This window comes from Amblyomma mixtum, chromosome 4, assembly GCF_055824585.1.
Source record: "Amblyomma mixtum isolate Tamu chromosome 4, ASM5582458v1, whole genome shotgun sequence".
Lineage (NCBI taxonomy): Eukaryota > Metazoa > Arthropoda > Arachnida > Ixodida > Ixodidae > Amblyomma > Amblyomma mixtum.
In genome coordinates, this window is record NC_143015.1 from 52,004,346 (window position 1) to 52,016,870 (window position 12,525).

The 12,525-nt window shown below is 43.4% G+C and overlaps 1 protein-coding gene across 1 annotated transcript in view; it reads right to left on the bottom strand.

The window, feature by feature from the left end:
* Window positions 1-11,036, bottom strand: part of LOC149346487 (beta-1,4-mannosyl-glycoprotein 4-beta-N-acetylglucosaminyltransferase-like) — a 35,542-nt gene extending 24,506 nt beyond the window's left edge. Inside the window, exons 1-2 of the mRNA XM_089541353.1 lie at window positions 11,024-11,036; window positions 7,993-8,177 (exon numbers count right to left, since the gene is read on the bottom strand). Of these exons, the coding sequence (XP_089397479.1) occupies window positions 7,993-8,177; window positions 11,024-11,036 (198 nt within the window). The remainder of the gene's footprint in view (window positions 1-7,992; window positions 8,178-11,023) is intronic.
* Between the last annotated feature and the right edge of the window lie 1,489 nt (window positions 11,037-12,525).

The window sequence follows — 12,525 nt, forward strand, 5'->3', positions numbered from 1 at the left end:
AGTAGAGATGTATTCAATGATATATTTCACTGGGCGAATCTGGATGTTGTTGACGTCACAAGAAGTGGAGTTTGATAATTCATGGAATGTTTGTATAATTTCGCTTTCATCAACAGGTGCAAGGAAAACAACAGGTGCAGGGCACCTAGAGATAGATCTATGGTGCAGTTCAGATGCAGGTTGAACATATTGTGTGAAATGAGTGTTAAATGCTTCGGCTAAGTTTTCTCCTACATAATCTTTTCCGTCATGGGTCACCTTATCAATGGTAGCGTTGACATACTTGGCATCAAGGCATCGCAGCTTTTTCCAAAGTATGTCAGGACGGTCGACTGAGCCAAAGTAATTCTCATAATAATGTCTCCTTGCATTGCGGATGTCATTGTTTAACTTATTTCTGTATTTCTTAAATTGTTCAAGAATAGAAATGTTTTTTGATGCAACAAAAGAACTGTACAGTTTGTTCTTCTGTTTTATACGCGCAAGTAGCTCTAGTGATATCCATGGTTTCCGTACGTTCCTACCTCTTCGTTTGTTTTTAAGAGGGAAATGCTTGTTATATATAGAGTTAAACCTTTCTGCAAAGGCTTGATAAGCGTCATTCGCGTTGGTTTTGTTATATACATCGTTCCAGTTTACACCGCACATCTCCGCACGAAAAGCGTCGAGGGATGCTGCTGTTATGACTTGGATAAAAGATGCATTCTGCTTTCTGAATTTGGGTTTCACAGTCTGACAGAATAAATAGATACCCATGTGGTCACTCAAATCACAACAAGTTACCCCAGATATTATGGATGAAGGATTGATATTGGTGATAAATAGATCAAGAAGTGTTTCGGAACTGGAGGTTATACGGGTCGGCTCTTTGGTAGTAATCGCCAAACCGAAGCTGCGCAGAATTATACCGAAGTTGACACTATTTGCTGCATTGGATAACATGTCTATGTTAAAATCACCGCTTATGACTAACTCATAATTATGTTCGCTTATAAAAGCAAGAAAGGACTCGATGTATTCAAAGAACAAAGAAATGTGACCGCTCGCTGGTCTATAAAACACAGAAAACACAGTATTATTGGTTATTACAGAAACAACTTCCACATCTGAAGACATATAACATAGGTCTTCCACCATGTCACACTCAATTCGGTTGTTAGCAAGAATACACACTCCTCCACCTCGACGACAATCACGGTTCATAGAAAACGTTGAAAATGACGGCAAATGGAAGTTATTCGTATTCAGCCATGATTCTGAAATCATAACAAAGTCAAACGAAAAGCCAAAACTCTGGAGTAAAATTTGAAACCCATCTAGTTTGTTGTTTAAGGATCGCACATTGAGATGGAAGCATTTCAATAAAGACGAACACAGCCACTGTGGGAGCAACGTGTGGCTTATAGCACTGGGTAAGAGATAACGTACACTTGCAGCCATGATAGAAGTTGTGGTATGGCATTGCACTGAACAGGAAATTGTCAGTTGACAAAGTTAGCTAGATCGCGTGCATCGGTAACAACCTGCACGTTGTCGCCTTCCTTCTTGCGGATGAGGACTTTGCCGTTTGAATACCAAACAAATCGGTAGCTATTGCTTTTGGCCCATTCTTTAGTTGTTGAGAAAAGAAGCTTTGCTCGGCGTGTCAGGTTGTCACAGATGTAGAGATTGCTGTCCTTCTCTCGGAGCAAAGCTCGCTTTTTCATCCACTCATCTTTGAGTGTTTGCCTTTCAAAGCGCACTAAAATAGCAGGCACTTTACTTGGCTTGGATGGGAGCCTATGAAAAGCCTCAACATCGCTCTCCTCGACCTCTGCTAAATCAACTAGTTTAGCCACCTCATTGATTTTCTGGAGGATGTTTTCCTGGTCAGTTACCGGCACGCCATGTATCTCCAGATTCGTTTTCCTGCTCCTAAACTCAAGGTCATTTATATCAGCATGCAGCTGTCGTATCTCTTCACCATTATTGGCGTTTTCTACATGTTCGAGCCTTTTCTTAATCTGTACAATCTCTTTATCCTGGTTGTCAAGACGATTTAGAATATCATCAAAGTGATCAGACATAGTTTGAATTGAGTGTTCAATGTTGTCGACCTGTTCCTTAAGTGGCAAGAGGGCGTCGAGCTTGCGACTCAGTTCAGCGAACGCGGCAGCTACATTGAATTCCTGAGACGCGTCTTTTGTGTTTGCCGCGCCACTACGGGAAGCCGCTTTTTTGCATGTCGGACAAACAAAATGTTTGCGGCAGTTCCCACTTCTGGTCTTCGCAGACGCATCTGTTAACCCTGAACAATTTTCTGCGTGGTATGGGTATGCGCAAACAATCTAGCAAGCTTGGCAGCAGCAGTGGTTTGAGTATACGCAGTGAAGAAAAGTGTGGAAAAAGTACCACAAACCTGGGAAAAGAGCACAGGGACTTGTCAAAAACGCCCGTCCGTAGCTCGCCACTGCCGCTGCCGAACTGCTGTTAAAGGGGGGCGTAGCCAGTCGACGAAGATAACGCTGCGCAGTGTTTGTGATGCAGGATCCAAAAGCCACCGATTCCTGGGCGTCCAAGAAAAGCAGGTCACTGTCGTTAGGTTCCGGCCCCCGATGTAGCATCAAAACAGCATAGCCAGGGGCTTTCAAAGCTTGTGGCAGCAGGACTCGAACCACACAAACCTGGGAAAAGAGCACAGGGACTTGTCAAAAACGCCCGTCCGTAGCTCACCACTGCCGCTGCCGAATTTCCAGGACAGCTCAAAAACATCACAGATCATTTCACGATATTCTTTCCCAGCAGAGCTCAAAACCACAGAAGACCGATATACAGTACGATTGTCTTGGATAAAGAAAATTGCTTGACTGCAGTGGCTGGAGCTGACTGGCAGTCGATTATGTTATTGCATGATCCTCAACAAGCGTCTTCATAGTTTTAATCGCTTGTGACCTCATTACTTATTCCGACTCAGAAATAACAACGTGCAAATAAAAACTAGCTTCGCCACAGAAACTTTTGCTCACAGAGAGCCTTCTAAGAGTACTGCACAAAAAAGAAATCTGCACAAAAAATTAAAAAGGCAGCCTTGAACCTTTTGCTCGATGCAAGAAATATAAGAATACCTTGTCTGCGCTATTAAACACAGGAAAAACAACTTATCCTGAACAAAAGTTTCTTGAGTGCGGCAACAATATGCAGAAAAAGTGGAACATCGCTTATTTGTTTTTACATACTATGGGTCCAACCTCGACCAAGATAGGAGTGGACACAACATCAAACTTGTGGCTTACACAGACCAGCACGACCAATATACATACAGTACAGTAGAATCAATAAAATAGTGTTAACTAAGTACCATCATAAAATGCAGGTGAAGAATTGCAGTAATAAAAGATTCCATTTATGTACATTATATTTTCATATGTTTAGCAAGGCAGACGGAAAATTGTTCTCGGGACATTGCATTTACAACTTTGTTTGGCAGCCCATTCCATTCGGACACTGTTACAAGAAGAAAGGAATGTTTAAATCAGTCCTTGCGAAATTTCTCTATTTGGACACGTTTACTATGTTTATTACGGCTTATGAGTGTTCTTGTTTCGTTTATGTATCGCTCTTTTCTCATACGCCCTAAGCTATTAATGACGCAATAAAAAAAGTTTGTAGCTTTTCTTTTCGCCTCTGAGAAAGGAATGGCAAATCAGCTTTCGCATAAAGGGGTGTCAAGGAATCCAGCCTTCGGTATTGAGAGAAAATGAAAACTTTTGTTTCCCTTACCGACAACGCTATCGATATGTTTTGCCCAGCTGAGGTTTGAAGTTATGGTCAGGCCGAAGTATTCGTATTCATTTACCCGCGAAGGAGGACGACTACCTTGCAAGGCATATGCGTAGTGAAACGGCTCAGCCTTGTGAGTAATCGTCATGCAGACTGTCTTTTGCGTGTTTAAGGTCATTGACCATTGATTACACCAGTTCTGTATTTGAAATAAAATATTGTTTAGGTGCATTTGGTCCCTATTGGATTGAATTTCAGTACAAAAGATGCAGTCGTCTGCGAATAGCCTTACGTTTAGCGGCTAATCTTGAATCAGGTCATTTATATATATATAAGAAATAAAAGGGGGCCAAGAACTGACTTTTGTGGCACCCCAGACAACTTCACATAAACGTGACTTCTTTTCTCCAATGCCAGCATACTGTTTACGATTGCTGAGAAAGTCCTCCGCCCACTGAAGTGCGCAATTATTTCTGAGAACAGCTTTTAACTTAATTAGAAGTTTCCTGTGATTAACCTTATCGAAGGCTTTTCTGAAACCTAAAACCAAGCATCTATCTGACCCCTGCCATCAATTACTTTATAAAAAACATGCACACATTCCATTAGTTGCGTCACCGTTGATAACTCCTTCCGCAACCCGTGTTGATACCCACTAGAATAACTATTGCGATTTAAACACTCGCGAATGTGTTATTAAATATTTTCTTGGAATTCTAATGTACAAACTTGACAACAATCTAATCTCTCTTCCTCTCATATCACAGTGTTATCTTGTAAATGCGAACATAACCCGGTTCGCATTCAATAACAATATTGTCCTACCTAAAATATGCAGCAATTACGGGAAACAGCCATTCATTTCTCATCAATTGCTGTCTGGAACACTTTACCGATAGAACTAAAAAATGCTTATTCAATCTTCAACTTTAAAGCACAATTTAAACGATTAATTCTTAGCAAGTAGCCGTACATGTTACTAATTCGCTTCCATTTCTTCCTGCAAGCGTTCTGCACTGCCTCCTAACCTTCGTTCTAATTCAGTAACTGTATATATGTCGATAGTCCTTTTTACCTGATTTTATTTCTCTCCCATGTCCCTGCTTTAAGTTGTATCCCATATGTATATATTCAATTCTATATATTTATCTGACGTTTCGTAAGCTTTTAAATATTCTACTCGATGTTTTTAATTAGGAGGTCCCATTACATTATGACTCCTGGACCTGCTCCTGCATGATATGCTCAAGTTATCACACGTATAAGCAAATAAAGACTTCTTCTGATTCTGAATATTAGGCCGTTGACATATAGGACAAAATTTTCACAATCCGTAAAAGCGATATTGGAATATGGTAACTAACCGACACCGCGCCTGGTTTCCGAAAATAATCTGAAAGACTGCAGCATGCAAAAAACGAAGTTTAATCGAGCTGAAGAGCCTTGCATACGAACATGCATTGATAAGTTGAGAGCCATGCACACAGACTGAGTGTGGGAAAGAGATCCTGGCTTGAGGGGCTGTTCAGCACGAGCTACCTGCACGTCCTGCTGCAAGGCGTTGCGAACTATTGCATGCTTATTTTACTCAACAGCGTTAAGATACCAGTCAGAGAAGAAACCAGCGTACTTGTTGGTGTTAGAGCCGTGAGTCTGCATTAGGATCTCAAGAAAATCTTGATTGGTAGAACAGATCGTGACGTCATAGGTTCAGATAGAACAAAACAATTGTTTGAGTACAGTTGTGGTTCCGAACTCGTTTTATGGCTCGAATGTCTTTATCACATCCAAGGATATAAAATAGTTTGCTGAAAACAAAATCGCGGTATTTAGTTTGGATTCCAAGCAATGACACTTGTGTGGCAAATCGCGCATGGTACCGCTCGGCTATTGAGGCATGTTCGTTCGACTTGTATAAAAAGATGCCTTGCGTGCTTTGTGGTGTATCCGGTTGTCTAGAATTGCTACTGAGGCATGCTAATAGTATGTATAATTGCAGAGAAATACTAATTACGGATGTGGCAAATAACTATTAACACTGTCGGCCATACGGCTGGTGATAAGGAGGAGCTTAAGTTTCCCCCTGATTTTATCTTCTTCCTTCACGTTCGTGTTACAGAATGTGCAGTTTAAGGTTCTTATGCTTGTTTTGTATGGTCTAGTTATCCTTGTGGATGTATCTGCATTTGAGGAGAAGACAGCGCGCAAGCACGCGTGACGCGAAGTAAGGAACCATCGCTTGTGCCATTCTTCTTTACTCGTTTTGTGGTTAGACGCTAAGCCTCTCCCTTAGATGCATTAGCAATTACAGCCCGAAGCTCTTCCCTTCTCTTTGATCGGCATAGGCTTCTATTGTATTGTATTTTTACCAGTAAGGTCCTGTGCTGATGATGCACCGTTGCTACCAAATATTTTTTAGTGCAAAATATTTTAATGGTGGCCGCCAACTGCACTCGAAGTGTGCGGTTTTATACAAACCACAATCCTCCCGCACATGCCTGGGATTGCCAGTTCGAGTCGAATCCAGAACTTCTATGTAGTGTCGCAGGCCTTTTCTAGGGCCAATAATAGCCGAAGAAAAAGAGTAGATTAAGGCATACAAATGAATAAGAAAATGAGCGTCTCCAAAAAAACTGAAGTATCTGTAAGACTTTCACCTGAAATCTTCCTGTAGATTACATTGATTTCGAACAAAATGGTAGGTTCCCGAGCACTTTTTTATTACCAGCCCTGTTGACCGTGTACGAAGTTATGAGTCCTGATCTACGGTCTCTCCCCTACTTAAAACGCTCTAAGATGAGCTTTTAAGAGAACTCGTCAAGGCAACATGGCTATAGAAAGGGGATTCTAGCGCCATTTTTCAATGTAAACGCAAACTCTGCTCATTTTTCATATTGTATTAGCAAAAAGATCTCATATTAGCAAAAAGATTAGAATCTCGAGCGCAGTGACTTCAGAATAATCTGCGAACATAGCGAGGTACCTCCGATCAGGTACATCCTGAAGCTCGCTGTTTAGCGTCAGAGAGAATTACATTTGATTACTGTATCCTGAATATGCTGTAGCACATTTAATTTCCACGTTCACTTGCGAGAGTTCTTTTCTCTCCAGCGGCTTTAATTTTTTTTTCTCAGCGTATGGATAACACTGAAAATTCATAATGGCTGTCGATTATACTAGCAATTTTTTCGGGAGTTGTCTGTAAACTGCGATTCTGCATTCTCTTGCATGTGAATGAGGCAAATTGTTAAGATTTCATTATTTTACCATAAAGGTTTTCTACTTTTCTTTCAAAGAAACTGTTCCTTGGCCCTGTTAGTCTTGGAGTGCAAATTCTGAAGTTTCGGGTGTATACGGAAGAAAACGAAGTCCAATTTCTCTTTACAGTTTTCACCTGTTTGAATAATTTACTTCTCTGGGTTTAGCGAGCACATTTTTTGTTTTACAAAAAGGATAACACTTTAAGCATACGTAACAATGATACCGAAAAGATATGAACGACAAACATTTTATACGACATTCCGAATTGTAGCCCATTAAAACACAACAAACGGTGAAGGAGGGCACGAACTGCGCTGTCCATCTCGTTCATCGTGTCGTGTCTTTTGATGCGATACAATTCGAAAATTATAGCCGCAAGCCCAAATTTTCACGGTGCATGTCAGGTCGTCTATGCGGAGTTCTGAAATTTCTTTAGTATGGAATTCCGACTGAACGCTGACAGAATGGCTGTGTTCGGCGTCATGGTTTATGCTAAAAACTACTAATGTGTATAAGCTGACGGCGGCTGGTTCCTTCGAAATTCCCACTTAAAATCTGTAAATTCTTTACTTGAACATAAATCTACGTTTACAGGGCTAATTTTAATAGATAGCTTGGAGAAAAATATCTAGATTTGTCTCTATCGAGCAGGCACCTCCCATTGAATAGTATTAGGATATTCTGCACCTTGCCCGGGTAATTGTCCCGATGACCAAGAGTAGTTGCACTATGTTTACTGCTTCAGTGATTCAATTTTAAGCTGTAGATACCCTTTTTTAACGCATGATAGCCATTGTGACGAGCAACAACTTCGTCTAAATTGAAACCTTTGGCAGGTTCGTGGTTCGGAGGATGCTATTATATATACAGGGGTGCCGTGCGTTCCAGACAGAACGCTGGAATTGAATGGTTCGGTGACAAACAGCCAACTTCTCATACAACACATATCCCTTCTAATGTCGGCAGGCTCACTTGCGTCGAGTTGATAGGACCCGTGCGGGTGCGCCGCGAAAAAAGTCGCACCACGGCCTTAAACACTTGTGGCGAATATCTGCCCGAGTGTAGATGGCTGTCAAAGCTTGCATTGAACTCTCGTGCTGTGGAGGCAGCAGGAGGCAACGGTAATGGTGGAATGTCACCTCCCAGGCGCGTGCTGTCTAAGCGCCGGGTGAGAACAACCTCTATAGAAGCGGCACGAGTGTACCCTTTCTTGTACCGTTCGATTTTGTATACTGCACCTCAGGCCACAGGGTTTAATTCTTCCCCATCACCTTGGTTGTCTCGCGGGTAATTATCTTGCTAAGACGACAACTCTTTGCTCCCGTTCCGGCGTTTCGCGTTGGCGTAGTAGTGGTAGTAGTAGTAGCACAAGTAGTAGTAGTAATAGTAGTACAAGTAGTAGTAGTAGCTGAAGTAGTTGTGGTCGGCGTAACCGGTGAGTGGTTTTCATGGGTCCTCTAGGCAGGTGGTTAAAATGGATGGTATGACGAAAGCTGAGGTATGCGCCATTGGAGGGCGAATACTAATCGACCTTTATGGGAACTGGTAACCGGGGCGGAGGAGGGCATGAGTGGAGAATACGAATGCATCATTGGAGAGGAGTGGCCACTAGACCACACCAGCGGGTGGTTATCGTGGAACAGGAGGTAAGGTGAGCGTGAGCAATGGCCAACCAGAGGGTGGTTGCCAAGAGAACCACCACCCGGGTGGTAACCACCGAAGAAGGACGATATGAAGAGAGCTTAACAGTGCGCAACCAGAGAGAGGTTGCCACGGGAACCACCCGAAGTGTTGTTACGGGTGAAAGAAGGGAGGGGAGTTACCATGGAAGACAATTACTGCGGCGAGAGCGGCATGCGTAACCAGAAAGTGTTTACCGCGGTAACAACCCGAGGGATGGTTACGTGGAAGGAGAGAGGGACGAGAGTGGAGTGGGCAACCGGAAGACGGAGTCCTTTCTGAGGGTGGCTACGGCGGAAGGAGGAGGGTTTGGCGAGAGCGGAGGAATGCAGAACGGGAGAGTGGTTGCCATCGAAGGAACTTCGAGAGTGGCTACCGTGGAAAGAAGAGGTGAAGTAACCCTTCGACAGCTGTCTCCCAATGTCGTGTTATGCATTGGGAACCGTCCTCTTGGGGACGCAGCGCTGTGGCCGAACGCTGCGAGACATGCAACCACCGAATTGACTTTGACGGCACTATTGTATTGGAAACCCAAGCTAACCCACGCAGGAGGCTTCTACTCGGGTCTTGGGACATCCAGCGGACACGGAAAAATGTCAATCGCTCCCTGTGGACACTTCCTTCTTCTTATATCCATGGTTTGCGGCCGCAGGGCCGGAAGTCTTCCACACGAGGGCTTAAAAACCAAGCTGCGCCTCGATCGTCGTCACACCACGAAGAAGAGACACAGCTGGTCCCGAAACGTCGTTAAAAAATTAACTTTGCGGGCGTCAGTAACCGTTCACCTAAATTAATTTTCCCAACCAGACAGACTTCTGTCAAATGTTTTCTTTTGAGTCTGAGGTTTTATCTTGCGAACTTCCACCCTCCTTGTTTGCGCTCGATATCTCTTCCGGAGTTGTGCTTTTTGTCGGTTTGGGTTATGACAAGTGGCGATTACGTAAATTATCTTCAAAATCACGCGTTCCTCGTTACGCAGATACAAATACCGCGCGGAACCATCAATAGCAACCTTGGGGCAGTGGCCGAGAGGTTTGGGCTTGAATTTCGCACTCAAGAGGCTATGTTCGAATCTCAAAGAAGCCTGATCTTTTTCTGTGTATTTCGCTTTCGGAAGTTTTCCAGTGGTTTTGTCGGAAAGAGAGACAAAAATGTGGGGAGAATATAGGCGAAAATGTAACCATTACATGCATACCCGCATTAAACGCGTAGAGAAACCGTCATGCAACGTGTTTCGTGTTAAGGAAAACAGTTTTGGTAAGAATACAGTCTGTTGGAATCAAGGAGCAGACAAAGTTGAAGCAAAAAAAATAAGCAGATAAATTACTAGCAGGGACGATGTTTCTCGTACGTGACTGTCACTACTTCGGTTAGATGCGAGCTAAATAATTAGTGCAGTATTTATTCCCATATGCGGAGATCCCTAAATCCGTAAACAGGAAAGAGTAGAGTTGAGCGTCTAATGTCACAAAGGCAGGCCAACTAAAGTTCTCAGCTGCCAACACGGGGTTCCGCTGGCCGGCACAGTAAATCGCATATCGCATACGGATCTTCGCAATGAGAAACGTGACACCTTGTATGGCACACCAGCGTGCTCTGGCGGTCAGCGCAAAGACGAGCACAAAGCCTCGATAGATAGCAAAGCACCTTCCTTCGTTTATCAATGTACGGGGTTCTGTTTAACCCCTTATGTCCAATGAAATGGTACGCTGTTTTTGCGTCATCCAAATGCGAGCTGATGTACAGCAACTGCACATTACAGAACTGTAGCTCCCAAAGAGTAGCGCTGAAATGCTTGTGAACGCTGCCCTCATAAAGAACATAATGGGAGAGACGTAAACGGTTTCTGGTGGATTCCATCGGGTGCACTGCTGGCGCAGTCTGGCTGTCGACATACAGCGCGAGCCACCGCGATTTGGTCGGATGACAGGGGGTCCCCTTGCGGGAATTGTGACGACGGAAGTGGTTTGTGGCAGAGTGGCTCCTATGCCAGAAGCTTGGTTTGTCGTACCTCTTGCAGCCGTTTCTAATGTGGCATGTACTATTCATTCCACGGTGTGTTTTTCTTTTGCAACGCTGAAATGATAGCGCCCTTTTACATGTTAAGAAAGAGCTGCGGCCTTTGGAGCCTAGGCCTCTTGGCTTCACTGGTACGTTTCGTATTTTGCCCTTTGAGAGGTTTCGTTCTGGAAAATAAAACAGTATTATTTTGTTGTGATCCTTCGAGTGTGACATGTAGGTCGAGACCATCAATCTCGGATCCGTTCTGTAGATGCGCCTCGTTAAAATGTTCGACAAACGCCCTAACCGTCACCAGACTCACCGAAGTCGTACATTTACCGCTGCAGTCGGTTTCAAATACCTTTGCGCAAAAAAAAGGAAATTAAAAAATTAAAAAGCTACCTCATTCCTTCGTATATTTTTCTACTCCCTGAGAAAACCCGATGTTTTCTTTTTTTAACCGAGAATTCCATAAAGACAATGCAGTCCTCGAATACAACACTTCTCAGGGTTGGTGTTGCATGCATCGTCTTGAAATGATTAGAACATTAAACATAATCAAGCTATCTTCAAAAGAGGGAACAAAAGAAGTACATCTGACAAACGTAGGCTAACAATGGATGTTTTATTGCAAGAAGGCCAACCATGCAAACCAGAAACGTATGCGTATCAGGCACCCAAAACACCCACGTGGAACGTAACCTGAAATTGAGAGCATTAGGTGCAATGAACGCGAAATGAACTTTATCTTTATATGGCGTTTCAAGTTTTTCGTTTTGCTTCTGCCTTTCCAACAGTTTTAAGGCAAAGCATATGCCAAGGTCACTGTTTTTGCCAAGAATCGACGCGGTTTTGTGGCCTGTAGATTATTGAAAGCACTTTAAGATGCTCAGAGCGAGCAACTGGAATGGGTGTCAGTGTCGGCATTTAAAGGATGTAAAATGTTTCAAAGCGCCGCTCTTAAGCACTCGTTCGTGGATTGAGCAGCGTCGCCGCCGGCGGTGCAACCGATGTCGCTCTATGCATGGCACTTTGTCGCCGTCTTCAACTAATACTGCTCTTGGACTAACATACACATTCTCGTGCGCAGGGCATTGTACATCGTCCTCTTCATCATGTAATACTACTATCCAACTAATGGCGCCTCCAGACTTGCCGACGACGAAGCAACGGAAAAAATGAGCCTACAGAGACAGAGAGCGCTAGGCTGTCGCGGCAGCCGGTCACTCCACGTGTTAAACTACAACACACTCTCGCACCTTTGCATTGTACGTCATCGTCTTCATCTACTAATACTGCGATTGTACTAATATACAATGCGTCGTTGTATTCATGAATAAATACTACCATCAAAATAATATCGTCAGAAGACGTGCCGACGGCGCAGCAAAGCAAAACAATGAGCCTACGGAGCTTGAGACACATTTAGAGCTGCTCTAAAATTTCCCATTAGAGACTACCGTAGTCGTCCTTAGAATTTGTTTTTCAATCTCAGAGCAGCCTCACTTATGACTTCCACTTAAATATTATTGAATTGCCATTGTTGTTCTGCTCTCCTGCGGCTGTAATCTTTTTTAAACCTCAACAGAATATAAAGAAACAAAGCTTTGTGCCCTATGGGTTACGTGCTCACCTCGCATTCTAAAGGTCGTGGGTTTGCCCGCACCTAGGGAAGAAATTTTATTTTTCTGCGACACCACAGTAACGGCAATTGGGACATTTAGGACAAGTACTGGTGAGTTTCGTTGCCGATGGGCGATGGAGTCCTTTCGCGCTAAAACTCACTCAACTTTCGGACAGCGAAGGTATAGGCAAAATGTTATG